Source organism: Perca fluviatilis, chromosome 1 (genome assembly GCF_010015445.1).
Source record: "Perca fluviatilis chromosome 1, GENO_Pfluv_1.0, whole genome shotgun sequence".
Taxonomy (NCBI): Eukaryota; Metazoa; Chordata; class Actinopteri; order Perciformes; family Percidae; genus Perca; species Perca fluviatilis.
In genome coordinates this window covers 34,743,973-34,767,076 of record NC_053112.1, presented here as the reverse complement: position 1 = coordinate 34,767,076, position 23,104 = coordinate 34,743,973, and the positions used below count along the sequence as shown (strand labels likewise).

Genomic DNA, 23,104 nt, shown 5'->3' with positions numbered 1-23,104 from the left:
AAATAAAGATCAAACATTAAATCCTGACTTACCTTAAACTTGCCTTCACTTGAAAAGATGCTGACCCATTTGTTGTCGTAGTCTGCAATGATGATGTCACCGTTTGGGTGGATGGCAACTCCCGTCGGCCGCTGCAGTTGACCCGGAGTCCTGCCCCGCACGCCAAAACGACTTTTGAACTGGCCGTCATTGGAGAAAATCTGCAAAACACATATATATCATACCTTTCACATCTGGCTACTCGGGTTTTAAAAATGGGCAGTTGACAACAACACACAGACCAAAACAAAAACAGACATTCTGCACCACAATGGAAATGTCAACGGAGAACATACAGGCGTTAGCATTGTAGGTTTCCTTAATATCTCTTTTTTATCTTTTTTTATTTAATACTGTTACTGACAGTAAGGTCCCATCAGTTCGTACAGAGCTTGGCAAAAAGGCTTTCTCCTTTTCTGCCCCCTCAAATTGGAATACACTGCAGCAGGATCTAAAACTGTCCAGCTTGATTCTACTATGGGATTTTAAACTCATTTTAAGGGTATTGGAGAAAAAAAATCTTTGGAGTCTTGTTCTTGTTTTTAGTACTTTAGTGTTTTAAGTCTACTTGGCACTTTCATTTAAATATTGTATATAGTAAATAGTGTGTATACTATAGTAATCTGTTTGGCTGTAACTAGTCTCGCATTGCCAGACCTTCCTTCACACACTGCCGAGCTGCGGAGGAGGGCCTGGCTAGTCCACACAGCATTCCGGGATGGGAGAAAAACATGCTCTGGTTTATTGGCATTTCTTTAAACCAATCACAATCGTCTTGGGCGGTGCCAAGCGCTGCAGGGAGTCCCGGTGTCACTGGAAAATAGCCTCAGGAAGGAACTTGTTTTGGTGGAACGTGTGTACAGATAGTCTAGCTAGCTGTCTGGATTTCCCCTGCAGAGATCTGAGGAGCAGTTAACCATAGTCCTCAGAAATCCACCGGAGTTTAGAATTCCAACACTAAAAAAAAAAAAACAGACATCCGGTCGAAAAAAAGGACATATGCTGGAATTTCCTGCAGCAACGGGGCAATCCCAGAAGTGGAAGGTCGTAGATATAGACTAGTCGGTAACTGATGTTGTGTATTGTCCCTAACAAGTCTCTCTTGAGAATAAGACCCTGTGTCTCAATGAGATTACCTGTATAAATAAAGGTTAAATAAAATAAAACTATATTACATATTGCTCCTTTAAAATTAAAAATTAAAATAACAGAGAACTTAAATGCATCATTTTGGTGTTCAGTAGCCTACAAAGGCATACTACATACACAGTATATTTCCATGGAGATGACAAAGCGCATAGGCAGCACTGTTCAAGATAACTGAACAAAGAGAAGTTATAGTGCTCCACCAATGACCTCTCCCCACACCCCGTAACATACTGCTCTATCTGGCTGAGGGCAGCATCTTCGGCACAGGAAGTTGTTTTCACCTGGACACACTGGTTGTTGCTGTCTGCTATCAGCACCTTTCCCACAGTTGAGGCAGCCACTCCTTGCAGATTAGTGAACTCCCCTTTGTTTCTTCCTTTTGTACCTGAAAAAAAACAAACATGAAATACATTAGTAGACTTATGGTAAATAAAAGCCTCATACATAATATGGATTACAGACTAAAATATTTTCATGAACTGAATCAGGGTACGATGAATTGGTGCATAGACATGTTTATATTGGCATTTAGAATGTATACATTTATTTAAATTGCTGATTATCTCCTTTGACACTATCTGTATAAGCTGTTCAAACCTGTCTGTGGTCAATCTATCGGTCACGGTCATGTAAATGACACAAGCATGCATACAGTACATTCATTCATCAGAATATTCATTTAGAACTTAAAGTCAAGCTTATATTTTAATGTTATGTAAAGAGGTGACACTTCCAATACAAGAGAATACTGGCTCCATTTTGGCACTAGCATCTTTTAGTCAATAACAATAAACTAAAACCGGCTTGCATTGAGTCTGTTAATGTCAAACTTGTAGTGTAAAGGTTATGAAAAACATGTATTTATTACTGAAATATTGTATAGTGCAAAGCTGCAACAAATTATTATTTTTATGATCAAGTAATATTTCGATTTTTTTTACGAATGATTTGTGAAATCTACAAAATAGCAGAAAATGGTGGAAAAGATTACATCTTCAAATTGCTCATTTTGTTTGGCCGAGAGTCCAAAACCCAAAGATATTCAATTTACAATGATATAAAACAGAGAAAGGCAGCCAATCCTCCAATTTGAGAAGCTAGAATCAAGAAATGTTTGGCATTTTTCCTTGACTAATGACTTAAATGAATAATGAATTGTCAAAATACGTTATTGATTCATATTTTGACTTTACTTTTGGCACTGATAAAGTGAAAACAAGATTAGTAAGTCTGGCAAACATGTTTGACGTCATGGCTTTTAAAAAAAGATTTTGCACATATTTTAGTGCATATTTGACGTTAAGCGCAGCTAGGCTGGTCTGCTACAGCGTTCTTACCGATTCTGAAGATAAGGTCGTCCTCGATGGGGTTCTCCTTCCTCCTCCCTGTGCTGTACATACTGGCCGGCCTCTTGATAGCCTTCTGTTTGATGTGACCACTGCCTGGAGACTTCAGCCTCTTCTTAATGCTGTCTGAACTTGCTGACACATCTATGGATTTGGTGGTCTTTATCTTAAAGGGGCTTCCTTTGATATGTTGGTCATATAAACGCAGCGATAAATTAAAAGTCCCCTCTTTAGGAGCTGCGAACAGGTACTCGTAAGTGCCGTTCTTGTTGTCCAGTATCTCCCCTTCACCTTTGCTACCATCAGGTGAGGACATTTCAGCAGTGATGACTGCGTTGCCCATCTTACACAGCTCTCCATCTTTGTCTTTAGTGGTTATGGTGATGGAAGTGGGGACACCCACCACACAGTGGCGTAACCCTTCGCCTGTCGCCACAGTCTCAGAGGCCACCGCGTTAGTGGTTACAATGGTGCCCAGGTTGTGGATGGATTTCTTTAGTCCCTCCGTCTCGACGATGAAATCCAGCTGGTCGTTCTCTCCGGGCTGCAGAGGAAGCTCCTGGCTGGCCAGCTCGATGAGTCGCTCGCTCATCTGCTTCTTCACCAGCAGCACCTCGGCCTCGGTGCCGTGGCTCAGGGCCTGCTCTGTGAAGTTACAGCTGCTGTTGATGCCATCCTGGCCCTGCAGCAGGGTATCCAGCTGGGCTTGAAGAACCTAGTACACACACCAGGGGGCAGCAAGTTAACATTGTGGTTAGAGAGACTGTCCTGTCCACATGGACCAAATAAGTGCAGTGAAAGCAGACAGATCCAGTACGGAGGGCAAGTGAAATCAGAATTCCCCTATGAGATCAACAACTGTATAAAAATAAAGCTTACCGCATGACTTGTCACCATTAAAGGGGTGGGTTCTTAGCTCATTTGGTGCATGTTGGCATAAACATACGTTCTTGTGATTCTAAAACTTACAGCTTTTAGACATACGCAGTGACTTACAATGAAAACAGATGAATATCTGTCAGATATGGCTTCGCCATCCTGTGTTGACTTGCAGAGATTTGTCCATGACATTACTGTTACTGGTATAGTTTACATATGCATCAAGTAACGTATTATCTGATGATCCATTAAGTGTTAACTGAACACATACGCTCATAATGAATTGCTAATTTCTTAATGCTGAACAAAAGGAATTCATGATACATGCTGCAGTAATTCATGCATTAAATCGTCACGAGTCATGCATTACTTAAGGATGTTTTTTTGTAACATAAGAAAGTGTTTTCATTTCAGCTAATCACAAGCTAACGCATGTCACATTAAGATGATGAAATCTATCAGTATGCTATACTTTGCGTGGTATAAAAAGTTTACGCAGATTTCCACTGTTCCTTCTTATTAATGGGACATCACCACACTCATTAAAGTAGACAGACTCACCCGCATCTGACCATCACCCTCCTCTTCTTCTCCAACAAGAGAGGCCATTAAGCCATTTATCCGTGGAGTTTCCCCCTCTACTATCTCTTTATACCAATTCACACTCTGGAGCTCTGAAAACTAACGTACATACTGTAAGAATAGAGATTAAGCTTCAGACGAAGAGGATAAAGTGTTTGCTGCATGAAGAGCAGAGCTGTACGGTGTTCCCTCGCTGCACATGACACACCCAAAGGGTGCACATGCAGTACACTGGCTCCATCTAGCTACCAGCAACAACACAGCTGAAAGTCACATAATCTGACTTTCCCCTGGGCTCCAGTGTTTTGACTGCACACCACCCAGTGAATTGTAAATCATTAGCGAATCATGTGAGCTCCCCGAGGGGCCGGTGGCAGGCTCCTAACGGTTGTCTGGATTGGGGGGGTGCCCCAGCTCCCTGGCCCCCCTCTTTCTGCCTGTTAATCGCCGATCAGACCAGCTGAGCCCCTGACACAGATCAGCAAAAACAACCTGACGAGTAGCCTGTCATAGGTTTAATGCTTTCCGAAAATAGATCATAATTAGGTCAATGTTCATTTTGTCTTCCTGTATCATTTCCTTTTGTTATTTACTCCAAAAATGTATTCATATTCATAAGAATAAATCAGAGCCTCCTGTTAATACAGCCCCTTTAAGAGGTAAATAATGACCATTACGTACTTTACGCTGATTACTAAAAACTCAAACATCACTTATCTTTATTGTGACCAAGTCTAAACCAAACATCCGAGCACATAAACACATAAACTACACTCTGAAAAGGTCAGCGCATATTAGAGTACTGTGTTTCAGACCGTGTTACTTCACCTTCTGCTTGAGGCCGTAGTTGACCTCCAGCTCCATCAGTAAAACGCTCTTGCGGACATTCAGAGTCTTCTGCAACTCATCAAAGGTAGTATGGATACCGTCCTCAATGGAGCTCTTTTGATTGGTCAGCTGCTGCAGGATCTCTGACAGCGTCTGCAGGGCTGAGTCGATCTCTGGCAACCTGCGAGCCACGGAGGAATGAGGAGACATTTTTTATATAATGACTCAACAGTCACACGACTGGGAGTGTGCACATAAAAAAGGAAAAGTGTTGGTTTAATTCATGCCATCGTGGCTGTTATTTTGGGGTAATATGCATACAGTTTGTAGTGCAGCATGAAGTCTACATAATGCTGCCGTTGTACCTCTTCTTGACAGCGTCTAACTGGTCCTGTAATGATGCCTTGTGTTGTTCCACTACGTCTTTAAGAGGCACAGTTGGGTGTTCTCCATGTTCGCCACTCGTACACTCCTGACACATGGCCGTCTCACAAGGCGGGCAGTAAAACTCCATGACCTAAGCAACAGGGAAAAAGTAGAGATTTGACATAAATATGGGGTTGATGCTAAGTACAACATTTCTTAGCCACATTTGCAGCATGGCTGACGCTGGTGAGTCCACCACTTTTGGTCTAGATGGATTACCATGAACCAGTGGTGGAATGTAACTAAGTGCATTTACTCAAGTGCTGTTCTTAAGTACAAATTTGAGGTAGCTGTACTTTACTTGAGTCTTTTCTTTTCATGCCACTTTCTACTTCTACTCCACTACATTTCAGAGGGAAATATTTTACTTTCTACTCCACTACACTCATCGGACAGCTTTAGTTACTTTACAAATTAAGATTTTTGCACACAAACACATGTAGCTAATAAAAAACGATGTTTTATTATAACATTTAACTACCCAACAATGTATAAGCCTACAAGTCATGCATGAACTGTTTGGATCGTTTCCAGTTTCTAAAATGTGAGGATTTTTCTGCATTGAGTACATTTACAATTAGTATTAATATTAACTTTTAATATTAGTATTAAAAGTTAATATACTACTCAATGCTGAAAAATCCTCACATTTTACTATAATTTTAAGTAAGTAATAATACTTACATAATTTTACTTAAGTAACATTTTCAATGCAGGACTTTTACTTGTAACAAAGTATTTATAGTGTGGTATTAGTACTTTCACTTAAGTAAAGGATCTGAATACTTCTTCCATCACTGCCAGACATTCATGTTCCCCAGAGGATGAAGCCTACTGACTGTGTTGATTGCCTGACTTTTTGTCTCTGGCGCCACCAGCAGGTTAACATTTTTGGTTCAGAGAGTGAAATGTCTCAGCACCAACGGGATGGATTTGCCATGAAATTTGGTACACACAACTATGTTCCCCACAAGATCAATGTCACATTTGTAATGTGTCCAAAACTTTGGTTTTATCACCAAATACCTGCAAAACTGATGACATCCCCCATCAGCCTCAGCTGTACTTGGTGTTAGTGCTAAGTAGCAAATATTAGCATACTTACACACTAAACTAAAATGGAAAATGGTGAACATGGTAAACATTATACCTGCTTAACATCAGCATGTTAGCATTGTCGTTGTGAGCAGCTTAGCATGCTGTTAGCATTTAGCTATAAGCACCACTGTGCCCATGTACAGTCTAACAGAGACACTAGCTAGATGTACATTCTTAATCTTGTTAATATTTATAATTTCTAATAATAATAAAAGAAATTGACCTGAACCAGTGGCCAGTGAACTTGGCATCTAAGCTGTCCATTATCACGTCTTATGCTGCACACAAGTAAATGCTATGCAAGTGTGTTTAAACTAACTTCCAGCCATAGAAGATGGATAACAATTCATGTTTTGCTAAAAAAACTAAAAGCCTATAAACATGTATACTAGACAAACAACAGCTAGATGTTCAAATGTGGTGACTTATGGGTCTGAACTTCATGTTAAGGTAAGTCTGAATCAACGGTAATTCATTTACTGAATAATCGCCAGAACATCCATCGCCGCCGGATGTCCCTTGCCTTGCAAAACTCTGTTGGTTTCGGGAAACATCAACAAACTACGAGCTAGACAGCTGTTCGCTGAAAATGGCAACTTTCGAAGAGAATTTGGATCGTGCAACAAGGCAGGCCTGGTTGGTTCTTTCTGGGAATGACTGTAATGGTTTACAAGGAATACGGTATGTTTGCAGCATTTACTATCTAACTGGGATGTTTTGCGACCGATTGGAAGGTATTTGCAATGGACAAAATACACTGGTGATACACTGGTTAGAGCAAAATTACGTTTAACCATGTATCCAGCTAAGTTATTAGTAAAATGTTACTGTATTGTGTGCAGTTAACTTCATTTAATATTGTATGTGGTGTTTTCTTTTGTGGAGTGCAAATGTTCCACCAAAACAAGTTCCTTCCCGAGACCAATTTGCAGAGCCACCGTCGCTGCGTCCAGAGCTTAGCGCCGCCCAAGACGATTGCGATTGGTTTGAAGAAACGCAAACATCGAGTGTTTTTTTTTCTCCTATCCAGAAGTGTATGTCTACAGGGGCCAGACCTTACTCCGCAGCGCTGTGGAGATAGGTCTGGCCAGCGAGACTATGTTAAGGTCTATCTAACTTTAGTGTGGGTGTGAGAGAGAGGAGGTAAAAATGAAAACACAGAAACGGGAAGAGAAACCGACAGTGTGTACGACTCGCTGACTTACGTTGCCTCCATGGTTGGGGCAGGAGAGCAGCTGGCCTGTAGCCACAGTGGCGATGTTGTTGAGAGCGGCGGCCTCCTGGCTGCAGCTGTCGGGCGCCCGCTGCAGCACGTCCATCAGGTTGGTGATGAAGAAGTTATTCTGCAATGCCGCCACACCCTTCTCCGGCAGGATCGAGGTCTGGCGGCACACGGGGCACGACAGTGTGAGGCTGTGCGCCGGGATGTAATTCTGCAGGCACCTGGAGGAGGAGAACAGAGGGGGGAAATTAAAGAGTGGGAGCATTCTGTAAAATGTTGTGTAAAAGAAACGGTCTGGAGAATGGCGTGGGTGGTGTTGTGTGGGTTGCATTGAGAAGACATAGGAAAGACTAAGCATCCAGCTGTACTGTATAAAGAAAGCAATGATTCACAGTAGATATGCACACTACAGCAAGTTTTATTTATTTATTTATTTATATATTTTTTTATATTTATATATAAGATCTACAACAAAACCCAGCGTGAAAAGTTCGCCTGGGCCATCAACATGGCAGACGAAGACTTTGAATTTTAAATCCCAATTTGTGGTTTAAACTATGATACACTTTTAAAAAAAATATATATATATTTTTCTTTTTTTTTTTTTTTTTTTTTAAAAGAGAGACCTGCTCAGAATTGCAGCTCTGCTAAGTTTTAAAGTAATATGTTTACACAACTACCCTTAAATGAAAAAGCATTCAAACAAAACATTTTAAAAAAAATCTACCTGTTCATTATTGGTTATTTGGCCTAAAGAACACAGGGGGAAATGTTGCTTTGCTGTCATCTAGTGGTTGGAGTATTTACATGCCAAAAGTGATTAACAGTAGATTACTACAAATTGTATCTACACCTGTACAGTCTGGTACAATCACATACATTATCTATGCAATAAAGTCATCTTAGAATGTCCAGTGTGTGACATGTTGACAAGTTGTCAGAGAAGGTGATAGATAGATAGATAGATAGATAGATAGATAGATAGATAGATAGATAGATAGATAGATAGATAGATAGATAGATAGATAGATAGATAGATAGATAGATAAACATCAGGACAAACACCACTCAAAATAATGTAACACCACCACCGTTATGAGCTTCACAGATCTATTGCAGTGCCGTTGTATTGGACTGAAGGATTGTATGGATTATTGTACGTCATAAACTCAATGTAGATCAACATCACATTAATGACCAGTGTGGTCACAAATGCATATAATCATCTTCATCACGTTCGATGTGGTCAGAAACATAAGAGGATGGGGCACCTTTGTAGCGCGTCTGGTAGAGTGTGCGCCCCAATGTACCAAGGCTCAGTCCTTACCGCAGCGGCCACTGGCTTGATTCCGACCCATGGCCCTTTGCTGCATATAATCCCCTTCTCTCTCCCACTTTCCTGCCTTAATCTGTCCTATCAAATAAAGGCAATAAAAGGCCAAAAAATGCAATGCAATAATGCTTTTCTGTCATAGAGGACTTATATTACACTTATTCATTCATTTCAATACTCTAGGATCTCTTTTACAATAATAAATCGTAGGTATAGCTGCTATCTGGCATATAAAATAAATCCAAGCCCAGAACAGAAAAAAATATGCACAATGCTTTAAAACTTCAACTTCACAAAAAATGGGATCTGTTTGGATCTAAATAACTAAAATGTGAGGTATTGTATTCTATTTTCCTATAACCACTTCCGAAAAGTTCCCTTATACCGCAGGCATGCATGTGTGAAATACATACACCAGAAGAGAAATTGCTGTATTGTTCAGGGAGAGTATAGAGTATAAGGGACAGACACAGTTTCTCTTTGTGTCAGAAACAAAGGCTAGTTGTCAGAGAGGATGGCACCAACACACCCAAGTTAACAGCAGAGATGTAAAACAATACTCTCATTAAGAAAAGCACTACACAATTAAGTATAATTGCTGCATCTCCCACTTACTGTCTTTTTCCGCAGAAAACATGGAAATCATACATCTGAATTTGAGTTAGTTATTTGCCTACTTTTTTCACTCCTTTTTTTCACATTTTAACATCAGAAACACATATTCCCTGTCCAGTATACACACTTCACAGGATTAACACATGTAATCTCTACTCTAAAGCAACACTCACCTCTCACAGAAGGTGTGTAGGCAGGGCAGTACTTTGGGGTTTTCGTAGCGGTCCAGACATATGCTGCAGATCAAGAACTGCTTGTCAATCTGGCGGACCACGGGGCTGGGAATAGTGGAGCCTTCACTGGCCATCCTAAAACTCTGACATAGGAGTCCCTCTTCCTCTTACCCAGCACCCTGCAGAGAGAAACAGAGGGAGGACGAGACAAGTGAGGACAAAGCAAAAAGACGACAAAGTAGGATCAAACGCACAGTGATGACCCATGGAGGAGAGTGGAAATCTGTAAGTGGTAAAGATCAAAGTTTAAAGCAAAATGCCTTCTTCCTTCCATCCTCTCACTGAAGGAGAGGAAATGCCAAATGCACAAACAGAAACACAAATCAGCGGCTGTGGCTACAGGCTTCAAAATGTTGGGCTTTTGTAAATTATAGAGTGTGGTCTAGACCTACTCTATCTCTAGTGTCCTGAGATAACTCCAGTTGTGATTTGACAATAGAAATAAAATTTAATTGAACACACATAAACACAGAAGTATTTAAATTAGACTGTAAACATCTCCTCCAAGACAAAACCAACTTCTAGATGATCTTCCTTTTCCTCATTGGGATAAACTTATTATTTTTTCACTTTTTGTATTTTCAATATTTTGAAAGAGTTATACATGCTTTTATCTCGACCCGACTTGACTATAATAATGTCATTTATGTTGGTGTAAACCAGGCCTTCAACGCACGCTTGCAGTTGGTCCAGAACGCTGCAGCTCGTCTTTTAATAGAACCACGCAGGCGAGAGCACATTTCCCCCATACTGGCCTCCCAGCCCTGGCTCCCTGTACATTTTAGGAGATTGATTTTAAGACGTTATTGTTTACATCATCATATTACATTAATTAAATGTGCTAGCTCCAACCTCTCCAACCTTTTACAACCATACGTCCCCCCTCCATGGTCACTCAGATCAGCTGATCAGGCGCGCTCCTTGTGGTCACAAGATCAAGGCTCAAGGCTTTTAACACACTATGATAGTTGCCTCTCTATACTATTGTCATTTTGTCTTTTAAACTGGTCTTTGTGTTTTATTGTGTTTTGTCATCTTTGATTGTACAGCACTTTGGTCAACTGTTGTTTTTAAATCTGCTTTATTAAAATCATGGATTGGATTTCCCCTACATATAGTCACTTTTACTCACTGATTCAGTGGAACTAACAGCCTGGGATACAGATACAGATACAACAGCTGAGAGGTTGTGAAGAGGGAGGTCAAACTGTGCTCATGGCTTCAACATCAAATGTTTGCAAAAGCGCCAACTAACTTTTGTATTCTAACTTGTAATCTATCCTATTAAGAATTTCTTGTATATTCTGTATGTGTGCTGTGTGTCTTATATTTGCTGCTGTGGCAGTGAAATTTCCCAATTTGGGATCAATAAAGTATATCTGATCTAATTTAATCCAATCTTATTTAGTACTTAAAACATGTGCACCATTGTAGATGCAAGGTTTAAATCTCTAGCTCCAATAAAAAAAAAAATTTAAAGTTATTTCTTGACCTTTGGAAACAGCCACTAAAAAAAGATCATGTGGTGTGATTAAACTGCTGTTCCTGGAGCTTCTGATCAAATCACACAATCTTCCTCAGATGGAGTATGTTTGTCATTGTAATGTAGATGTTCAAATTCCCATTCCTCTGAGAACTTTAGGACTTCTAGAGACTTGAAAGTTCAGACTGAAACTACGGCTATGTAGTGACAGAGAATGCAGTAGAACAGTTGTTCCCAACCTTTTTGGCTCATGACCCCCAAAGTGATGTCTGCCTCCACGGTGACCTCTTGTTCCCCATAGACCACCATTATAAAAGAGACGTCTGTAAAACTGTTGACAGGACACCTCCAACTGCAAAGAAGGTCAATTAATAATCCATTATGAATTTTGGATGGAGGGCCATTGAGGTTTATATTAAAACTTCCCTAGAGCAGATAAAAGGCCATCTTTGAGTCTGGTATCTAGTTCCTACAATATATCCATGCATGCCTCAGGTTGCTCACATCCAGTTGCGAGAATTCAAACCAAACCAAAGCAGGCAACTGCCCCAGGGCATCAAAAACCCCAGAGTCATGTGTCAGCCTGTTTATGGTAACTCATTTAGTTTTACTACAAATTTTCACATTTTTGCCCTTGAGGATCTGTATTAGCACTTGTACTGATGAGAAGATGATCAGGTATCTGCCAGATGTGACAGATCCAAATGAGACACAGTTTCTTTGTAGATGATATCATTATTTAATTATGAGTTTCAGCTGTCAGACGCAGTCATTCACTCATGACTCATGGCTGCCACAATCATGAGGTATATACAGATTTTAGATCCAGGAGGAACAAGCGCATTGGTATTGGATCAGTACTCGATATCAGCAGATACTGTTGAGGTATCAAAAGTGGTATTGGGTGAGAAAAAGTCATTGCAAAGTTAACATTGCATTTTTAGTTGTTAAAAAGCCTAGAAAGATAAAGCTATTTTACATGATAAGAGGAAAGTCAGAGAAAATGAACACAGCAGAATTTGTGTTGCTTGGCTCTTGACCCCCCCCCCCCCATGTTTTTGGGAACCAGTGCAGTCGCAAAAAGTCAGAGAGCGGGAGCTTGAATGAGAGCTGCAACTCTGGCTGAGTGTTTGTCATAAAAGGCACTTGATAAATATTTGATTATAAGGTTGGAAGCAAGGCACTCTGTGTTCAGCCCTCATCCGCGAGAGACAGAACACTGAACCTAGAGAAAAATAAACAGGATTCTTCTTAATTGCGGAGAACTTGCTCTCCAGTATCTGAAACATCCATTTACTGCTTCCTTTACTTTAATATCGGACTTCATTGTAACGTTATCTGGCAGCTAACTCGGACACAGAAAGTGTGTCAGTGCTTTTATTGTCTCTTCACATTCAAGACAGGCACAGAAACAGGCCACTTCTGCTGCTGAGAGGAAACCCTCGGGGACTGTACTTCTTTGTACGGTGTATGCTCTCCCTCTCCTCTTCTTTTTTTTCTCTTAATCTCTCTCTTATATATCCACGGGCCGGATGAAACAGATTAACAGAGCATCAAATATGGCACGGATTATAAAAGTCAGATTCCTAAATCCTGCAGACAGCCACAACAGAAGCAGCCCTGTGCTAACAGTGCACAAGATTGCAGCAGCCTCACATCGCTCCACTCTTACATAATCAGATCTGCACCAGCTAAGCGGAATAATTCCTGCTGGATTGAGCGGTCATCTAACACGCAGCAGAGGGTACACATGAAAAAGGCAAATATTACTGGAGTTGAATTCATGCATGATGATTGGAATTTTACCTTTTTGCATACAATGACGCCAAGAGAAAATGATTATAATCAAAATACAAAAAAACAGATATTCTAAAGGTTTGGCTCATAGCATCATTAATAGGAACACTTACTGTGCTGCATCTATAGGCCGATCAACAGGCGTCACCCACTCCAGTACACATACAGAAACACTGGCTCGGTCTGAGTAAAGAAGGCACTAAAATCCCTCCAAACCTGCCTTCATGTCAGCTCTGACATGAAATGATGCGTCCCTCCAGGTAGCAGCAACGAGGCAAACAGAAGAGGTCAGGATGTGTGTGTGAGCGACACAGCTCCTCCGTGTGTTTATGGGTGTGTGCGCACACGTGAGCGAAGTTGAGGAGGGGCGATTTAGCCAGATTGTCTTTCAGTTTTAACATCATCTCTTCCCCCTCCCTCCTTTACTCTCCCTGATCACTTCCTCTCCTCCCATCACGTGAATCCTTGGCTGAGTCTGTCTCATCTATCTCATCATGTACCTTCTACCTTCCTCACTCTCTCTCTCTCTCTCTCTCTCTCTGTCTGTCTGAAGTAAATGCTGGCTCACTGCAGTGCACCGAGCGTGTGCAGCATCAGGAGTATGCGAGCGAGTACTGGCTGACGTATGGTGATCTAACAAATGGAAGAAAAAGAAAAAAGGGGTGGCAGTTACGGGTCCCCTCCGCAGCCAATAGTGTTAAAGCCAAAGCGATCTTTCTGAGTGTATGTGTGTGTGTGTGTGTGTGTGTGTGTGTGTGTGTGTGTGTGTGTGTGTGTGTGTGTGTGTGTGTGTGTGTGTGTGAGGAAGGGGTGAGTCAGCATGCTGCTGACTCACTCTTTATGAGAAAGACAGAGTAAAACAAAAAGGTAAGAGAGGGAAAGTCAGGGGCAAAATATTAAAGATGAAAAAGATTATTAGATTGTTGTGATTATCAAGTATAAGGTAATAAAAGTATGACAGAAAGGGAAGACACACACACACACACACACACACACATTAACGCAGTATGTTGTAATTCCTTCATAGTCTCTTGATATAAGAATGAGGTGAAACTCCTTTCCTTTTTTTCTCAAAAAAGATGAAAAGATAAAGATGAAGGCCTCTGAGGGCCCATGTGATTTCAGAGGCCTGGGTCTCAATCACTGCACTGCTCTCTGTGTGAGAAGATGAACTCTATAAAGCTTTCTACAGTTACTAGAAAAGATCACCTAAAGCCGGCCTATTCAATTGGCAGCCCACGGAACACATCCGGCCCGCGGCCCAGAAGCAACCCCTGAGTGGCCCAGCAGAACCAGATCACTTATATACATACATATATACATATACATATATATCACATATTGAATTTGTAATTGAATAAAGCTTTACCTTCAGAAAAGAGTAAACACTGAGCTTCTGAATGAAGCCAATACTGCATCATGGCTGCACACAGTGTACAAGTGTTTTAGTCAAGACCACCTAAACCAAGACCGTCATCACCAAGACCAGAGTGCATCAACACCGAGACAAGACCAAGACCAGACCAGTGCGATAGAGTCCCACACTGCATGACACAAAAAAATGTGGAAAATGCTAACAGTAGGCACTCCTCAAGTTGATCTGAAATATCTACATTTGCATAAAAAATAGCCACAGAAAACAAATTCTTCTTCATTGTTCTTCACCTCTTTTATTGCCATAAGTGTATCATGAAAATGCTTTGATAGAATCATCAGAAGGCAGTTGTGGTCATTACTGGTCTTAATAATAAATAATAAAATCCAGAGTCCTCTTTATCTGGGACTAGGACAAGACAGAGTAAAAATGTGGTCGATTGCCAGACGAGCGCAATACCTTCAAAAAGTGGACTTGAGACCAAGACAGATCTCGAGTACTACAACAGCACTGCTGTGTACTGTATGCACGTGTATGTGGTGAACGTGCCACAGGGAGGAAGAAGAGATGGGTGTGTGTCTGGTGTACAAAATGGCTTTTAAAGTGTTAACTCTCGCCAAAATGCAACCTAGGGTCTTTTTGTGAATGTACCCAAGTCAAACTTTCATTTAAAAGCATATTTAGGACGGAAGCGCCACTTTTAAGATTTACCGTATTCTTGTTTTTTGGTCAAATGGCCTTTTGAATGGGAGTGCTAGGGGCACTTTTATGCTAGCCTCAAAATAGCTATTTTTAAAACACTGAGAAGGCTCGACACAACATGGAACTTTGCTCGAAGTATCACCAGGAGCTCTACACATGAACAACACCGATGCACAAGGGATATACTAAATCTGTGGCTACTTGTTTTGATATCGACTCGTTTTGACTGCCGAGGTGGTAGCGGCCGGAAACAACAAGAGCTACTGTGAGTTGTTCAAAACCTTTTTTAGTAAACTCTGTGTACACAAAGAATGTTGTCAACGCTTTCGTTAAGGTGTAGAGCCCCTCGTGATAATTGGAGCAAAGTTCCATCTTGTGTCGAGCCTTCTCAGGGTTTTAAAAATAGCTATTTTGAGGCTAGCATAAAAGTGCCCCTAGCACTCCCATTCAAAAGGCCATTTGACCGAAAAACGAGAATACGGTAAATCTTAAAAGTGAACGGTTCCGTCCTAAATATGCTTTTAAACGAAAGTTTGACTCGGGTACATTCACAAAAAGACCCTAGGTTGCATTTTGGCGAGAGTTACGCTTTAAGTCTGTGCAATTCAACGACCTGTCTGCTAATTGTTTTTAGCGTGTTTCCTGACTGGCTGAGAAACAGTCAACCAATTGTAGTAGATCTCAGAATGTCAGGATTAAGAACGGGAGGGTTATCGTCCCGCATAGCTAACTAGCTACTTAGCAGCATTCCTGATAAACCGTGACTGAGTGAGATCAACAAAGCTGTACAGCTTATCGTTAGAGCACGTACAGAAATAACAACTCTTAAATTTACAGATTTCTTTGATCAATGTGAAAAAAGCAACTGCTTCTGACAACTGCTTCAGCCACAGCTTCTGTGTCAACTGAAAATGACATAATCTGATTGGTTAAGGCTAAATAAAATAACCCTCTCTCTTAAGAAATTGTTTAACACAAATACAAATGTCAGGGTGAATGGATGAATTGAAACTAATTTAAAATATGATTATCCAGATAAATTGTCTCCATTGTTTGCATCAAGTATCTTAATTAAAGAACACTGAAGGCAGGTTTACCCTTGGTGGTAAGAATGGGAGTCTATTGAAGAAATGAATGGCTTCAATAGTTGAAAAACAAATATAACTAAAATGTCCTTTTATTTCTTGGATATGTCTTCAAATAATAACACACATACTTTGAAGTCAGTTCAAGATCAAGATCTATCTGCTAAGAATCTAATTTTGTCTTGAGGAAAGACTAGAACGGTAAAAACACAGTGAAGGGGGATTTCTGCTGTTCTCGGTATTTCTTTCATCATTAACATGCTGACATTTTATAATAATGGGCATTTTGACTTCTAGTTTCTTTCTTAGAGGCTGGGATGTGTTGCTTGATTTGAATGATCGTTTTACATGCTGAGAAAATGCTGGTTTTCATCTACCAGTGAATAACAAGTGCTCAAATTATTTTGTAGCTTTTCTACCTTTCCATTTTAAAACAAACTCAGTTGATCTTGACTGAGCTGTTTCACACATTTCATTATGCCTGGCAGCTTCAAGGCTGTTCCAGTGATCTCATCTCAGCCTCTGCCAAACTCATTGAGTCAGTCAGAGGAGTGGGACACAGAAAAAGAGAAACTAATCTAATGCAACATCACATCATGTGTGTGTGTGTGTGTGTGTGTGTGTGTGTGTGTGTGTGTGTGTGTGTGTGTGCATTAACATGCAACTGCACAATCAACTTGTATTCAGTACTCTAAAGGATAAAGCTGAAAGCATAGCGAGGCGGATTATCACATTGTTGGAACAGGAAAAAATGTAATATTACCAGCCTTGTGGTTCGAAGGTTCCCCATATGAACAAAAACATTGCTTCAAATCCCACAGGATGCTCCAAAGCTCTACCTTTAATGAGTGGTTGCAGAGGCTGCCTTCAATTTGGATAATGCAAACTTTGTTCCTACACTCACATCCTCACAGCCATAAGCTTCCATGACACTTTTTCATCACTTTGTTTCTGATTTGTTAAAGGCACAGTCTGCAATCTGAACATAAAGTAAAGAGTCAACCACTAGAAACCAAACCACAAAACAAACAGAAACACAAACTGCTGATTCAGTGCTTCGTTGATGCAGTTCACTGCTGCTTCACTTGTGTATATAAATGTACTTAAACGAGACTAAGTGCTTTGAGCTAAATGCTAAGGTCAGCATGCTAACAATCACAACATTGCAAGTTAAATGTTAACCATGTTCACCGTCTTAGTTTAGCATGTTAGCATGTTTACTATGGCTGGCCGGGTATGTCAGTTTTGTAGATAACTAAACTCTTCTGTACATGTTTGTAGAAAACTTTGACCCGACGATGGCGCCACATAAAGTTTTAACACCAAAGTTATTACAATTCATTCTGAGGGGGAAATGATCATCTGTATCACATTTCATGGCAATCCATCCAATAGTTGGGGGAGACATTTCACCCAAAACCACAATTGTGAACCTTCTGGTGGGAATGAAAGACAAAGTCAATGGATCAACAAAGTCATTAAGATTCATCTTCTGGGGACCATGCATTTTGCACCATGCAGTTTGTATAAAATTTCATGGCGATCCATCCAGCAGTTGTTGAGATATTTGAGTCAGGACTTAAGCGGTGGACCAACTAACCAACAGATCGACATAGCCATTCGTAGAGCAATGACACAAGCATGGCTTAAAATGTAGGGTCCCCTACTTTCACAGAAGCCAGCAGGACCCATTACATCACTGGAAGGCCTGTATGAAAATAACTAAGTAAAGACATTAATAGCTCAGGGGCACAAACACATTAACACACACTGAAGAGTCAACACTTTACTCAACCTGTTTGTGTTGCTACGCTGTTCACACCCACATGAAGCAAAAACAGCATTTCCAACTGACTTAGTCGCTGTAATAAAACAACATTTCATCTCAACTCATCCTCCAATAAAGAAACTTGGACCAACGATTAACTTTAAATGTTGTATGTAGACGGTCTAGGGCAAGCAGTAATTTTGAACCCAGCTCATTTTCACTCACCAGTATGAAGAGGAAACCGTTATCAAACGGTTCTTTTAGGTTTATTCGAGGTTTGGATTGACATAGTGGCTGCGGTGGCTTGTATGTTACTCTGAGTCTCCCTCTGGTGTCCATCCCACCGCTCTTTCCAAAGCACTGACCTCAGCTGTTTTTACCATCTCTCTGTTTCTAGACACAGTGACACACATAATGCCATGTCACCCTGCACAATAATGACCCTGCACAGTCAGAGGACCGCTTTCAAAATGTATACAACCAAAGACAAACCGGTGGATCTGTCACATGTTACACATCATGTTCATTCAGATAATGAGGGGTTTCTGTTTGGCAGTGGTGGAAGAAGTATTCAAATCCTTTACTTAAGTAAAAGTACTAATACCACACTGTAAAAATACTATGTTAAAAGTAAAGCCATGCACTGGAAATGTTATCAGTAAAATGTACTTAAAGTATTTAAAGTAAAAAGTACTCAATGCAGAAAGATCCTCACATTTTAGAAAGTGGAAACGATTTAAACAGTCTGTGTGAATCGGCTAATCATTTCAGCTGTACTTGTAGGCCTATATATTTGTACTTAAGTACAGTACTTGAGTAAATGTAGTATTTACATTCCACCACAGCTGTTGGGTAGCACTTAGGGAAACCTGATTGTTTGTCTCACTTTGCCTGAACATTACTGAAAGTAAGACTCAGTAGTTTGTCAGGTCCAAAGTCCAAGAGTCCAGTCACATGCATGTTCACTGCTGTGCTACCATGTTGTAGCCTAGAAATCCAGACCCAAATCAGAAAGATTAAGGGTCTGGCAATGAGTAATGAAAATGGCCCAACTCGAGGGGCGGCACCAAGCATGCATTTGAAAATCTCACTGCACACAATTGGATAACACTAGGACCAATCACAACAATACACAGGGTGACGTATCCAGAGCCCCATACACTTAGCTACCAGTGGAGCTAACTGGTAGATTAAACTCTTGCCGTATCCGGTCAGCAAAACAGCAAAAATGTCCTTCTTGCAAAGGAACGATTCAAGCTCCGTCTTCTGTTCCTCTTTTAGATGAAAAGCCAAGTCTAACTCGTTCATTGTAGTGGCCAAAGCCGTTTCAAACAACTGGTGTGACTTTGACATCGCAGTGCTGTCGTCATCTGTTTAGCTCGACTCTGGCCCGCCTATATCAGATACACCGATGTGATTGGTGCAGCTCGGCTACAAGGGCATAGTTAATGAGCATCATTACTGAATGCCAGAGTGACTTGCCGAGCAAATTTTATTGCTGCTCTTTTCATGCACAGCCACTTTATTTTACATCAGCAATTTAAACTGAGATTTTATTGTTGTGCAAGTGTTTTTTGATTATTTTGATTGCACTATACATTGATATGTTCCTCACACCTTAACATTTGTTCTCCTCTGAAGGTAAAACTATCTTAAAACTCTTAAAGAGAGAACTGTTTTGGGATTGAAGAGCTTGTGTAAAGTAAAACGTTTGTTATGTTGCTGCAATGTAAGTAACCACAATAAAAGAGTTAAAAAGACTGATGCACTGAATCGTTTTCAGGAAATATGCTCATTCAAGTTAGATGACAAAATCCATAATGCTCAAATGTCTGCATTAAATACAGAGCTAGAACACATATCTCATTTGTTTAATCCGTAAACAAACAGTAACGCAAGACTCAGAGTCAAAGCACCAATGTTTAGTTTAGCAATTTAGCATGCTAATGCTAATTAGCACTATACACAAACTACAGCTGAGGGTAATGGTATTTGGTCATAAACCAAAGATTTGAACAATTGGGAGTTTTGACTTGATGGTGGCGCTAGAGGAAAACGTAAGGGATCACCTAAATTAATAAAAAAAAAAAAAAAACATCCTGAGGGGAACCTGAATGTGTGTACCAAATGTCCTTTAGTTGTGTAGACATTTAATTCAAAACCACAAACATGAACCTCAGGATGGGAAAGTCAGAGGATCACCAAAGTCACTAAGATTTATCCCCTGGGGACCATGAATGTCTGTACAAAATTCCATCTCAATCCATCCAGTAGGTGTTGGCATAGTTCAGTGTGGTGGACTAACCAACAGACTGACATTGCCATAGGGCCGTGTTGCTTTCATAGCTAAAAACTACAATGTGTGGTTTCAGGGGAGGTTGCATGCCGTTTCCTACTGCTTCCAGTTGTTATCCTAAGCTAAGCTAACTGCATCTTCCATACTTGACGCACAAACATGAGAGTGCTTTCAAATCGTCTCATCTAACTGTCTGATCACATCTTACATGCTTCAGAGAAAAAGGCTGTTCTCTGAATGAAGGATGTAAATGGGTCACTTGCTGTATATCTGCCAACTGTGCATTCTGGGAACACAATATAAGACTATAGTGAAAAAAGGAACCTTCTAAACCTTATAAGGTTACTTTTTTAGTTAGGCAACAGTTCTGAATGGCTGAATGCTACACATACTGTGTTGACACTACAGACTCAAAACACACTATATCATCATAATAACTGATGTTTATGTGTGAGCTGACAGTTACAGTTTGTTTGTTGTCAGCATGTATTGTACTTTAAATCCTCTCAGCACCAGATGGTCTGTCAATAAGGCTTACAGTCCATGGTGACCCTGGTAATCGCACCATTTCATCAACACTAGTTTCACAACAGAATACTTAAATTCTAAGACTACCGTACTTCAGATGCAGTAATGATTTAGCAGCAGCTGCAGGGAGCTGTTGCAAAAAAAATTAAACCACACCTTTACATAGTGCAGTGTATACTGTTGTAGTGCTTTTGAGCTTTCAGTGGAATCAGGGGCTTTAAAAGCCTTTAGTGCTGGAGAGGTTGATATAACCCTCTCCTCTGAATTAAAAGAACTCTCTCGTGCTAATCTAAAGCAACCACTGGAGACAGGATAATGAGAGATTACAGCGGCAGAGCACGCCTTTAGCCTGAATATCCCCTCTTTAATTTTGTTTAATTTCACATCCTCCCTCCTCCCCAGTTCGAAAAGTCTCAACAAAGAGCAGCATCTTTGAAAACCATAGATGAAAGACTACTGGTCGATTGGGGTATCGATAGCAATACATGAACACTATTTTAGGGGTTTAGTTCAGGCAGTTTTAAGACATTTTTGCGAACTTTAGCAAACTTTGTTGAGTGCTAATCCCACTGAAGAACTGAATTCTCTACCATTGTTTAATGTTTCCTGGGTCAAATTGACATGTTTCAGAGAAAAAGGGCTGCACTAAGGGCTGCAGTAAATAGGGAAATAATGTCACTGAGTCACTGGGCTGTATACAGTATCTGCCAACCGTGCATTCTGGTGACACAAGATAAGACAATGCCCCTGTCTGGGTGTCTGGGTGTGTTAGCACATGTATGCTAACTACTAACCTCTAATTAAGGCCTACAGATGTGCTAGCGTAGTGCCATTGGAAACTGTCCATGTTGCACATCTGTCAACCAGAATTCAATGAAGCTAAAAACTGTGACTCAATGCCCAGACAAAATGCACCATGACTGGATTTTAATTTAGTTGATCTTTAATCCTCCTGCATCACACTTGTCAACACAGTCATATTAAAAATTGTTTTTAAATCCATTAAGAGTTTAGAGTAGAGAAATTAAAATAGTTATAATCTGCCTACCAGCACCTCTTAAATTCACTAACTCCATCCATCCATCCATCCATATATCCATCATCCATGCATCCATCCATCCGCATAGTTTAAAATGTCCTTCCTTTTGTGTTTAGCTAGGAACTACATAACACTTTGCACATTGCCTTTAGTGTTAGCAGTCGTTTAGCCTGGCGGTGCCTTAAATGACAAGAAAAGTGATGCATCATGTTTGTTGTCAGAGTTCTGTTTTCCAACTTTCGTGGCAGTCATTAAAGTGGACCAAGTTCCAGTGAATAAAGGTGTCGCTGTGCTTTTTACTTATACCTCCATCCTGAAATGTTGTAATGCAGTAAACAGTAAAAGAGTTACCAGTGTTACAATATGATGACTGCGTCAAATATTTTAAGCCTAGACAGCTTAATGATGCAGCTATAGACGTCATATTTCATCTTATCAGCTGATACACAGCCTCCATTTGTCATTGTTGTTTATTCTCTCTGGATGTCATCCTGCAGCTTCTCCCACACTGATAAATAACACTTACAAACACTTTTGGTTATACTGTATGTAATGTAAGCGCTTTTTAACCACATTGAGTGTGGTATATACAACATATATGTGTTAAAGTAGTAATATTATGCTGTTTGGCTTTTCCCCTTTCCTTTATTGTGTTATATATCTTTTTTGTGCACGTTATAGGTTTACAAAGTGAAAAAGCCCAAAGTCCACCCCAAAGGCACCTACCATCTCCAACAGAAAACACTGTTCACAAACCGCTCCAAACTGCTCTATTGTAGTCCAGCCTTTACTTCCGTGACGAACGTGCATCACTTTCTAACACAAGTTATGTGCGTAATGCTCGCCTAGCACTCCCTCGTGGCACTCCCTCATACTCTGCAACTAACTAGCTTGTAGTGCTGACCTAGGTACTGTGCATGTGCGACTCCCAACAAAGATGGAACAGAAGTGTGATGCCTCACTCTGTAGCTAAAACAGAGAGCTCAACACACAGGGTGAAAAGAGGAGCTGCCGCAATGTGCAGTACAACAAAAATATGGTGTTTTTTGAAAATTAAACCATGTAAACCTATTCTGATATAACCTCTAAATACAATTATGAACCTGAAAAGGAGCATAATGTGAGCACTTTAAGGAAAATCTCAGGAGCAGCACAACTCATTTCACATTATGTGATTTAATGAACACTCAATGACGAGACGAACACTCAATGACGAGACGATTAAGCAAGCAGTAACAGTTTAACCACGATGTGTTATTGTGCAGTGCAGTGTTTCTGGAA

General features: G+C 40.4%; 1 protein-coding gene across 8 annotated transcripts in view; it reads right to left on the bottom strand.

Moving 5' to 3' along the window:
* Positions 1–23,104, bottom strand: part of trim2a (tripartite motif containing 2a) — a 41,532-nt gene that overhangs the window by 3,551 nt on the left and 14,877 nt on the right. For 3 of the 8 annotated variants that reach the window (XM_039798505.1, XM_039798485.1, XM_039798495.1), the window contains 7 exons: positions 9,691–9,869; positions 7,553–7,790; positions 5,189–5,340; positions 4,824–5,004; positions 2,526–3,249; positions 1,470–1,573; positions 33–200 (listed from right to left, as the gene is read on the bottom strand). In XM_039798505.1, the coding sequence (XP_039654439.1) occupies positions 33–200; positions 1,470–1,573; positions 2,526–3,249; positions 4,824–5,004; positions 5,189–5,340; positions 7,553–7,790; positions 9,691–9,824 (1,701 nt within the window). In that variant the 5' untranslated portion in view covers positions 9,825–9,869. Of the gene's footprint in view, positions 1–32; positions 201–1,469; positions 1,574–2,525; positions 3,250–4,823; positions 5,005–5,188; positions 5,341–7,552; positions 7,791–9,690; positions 9,870–11,472; positions 11,573–13,143; positions 13,649–18,185; positions 18,205–23,104 lie in introns of those variants that run through there. The other 5 variants (XM_039798519.1, XM_039798480.1, XM_039798512.1 and 2 more) reach the window with 5 other exon arrangements.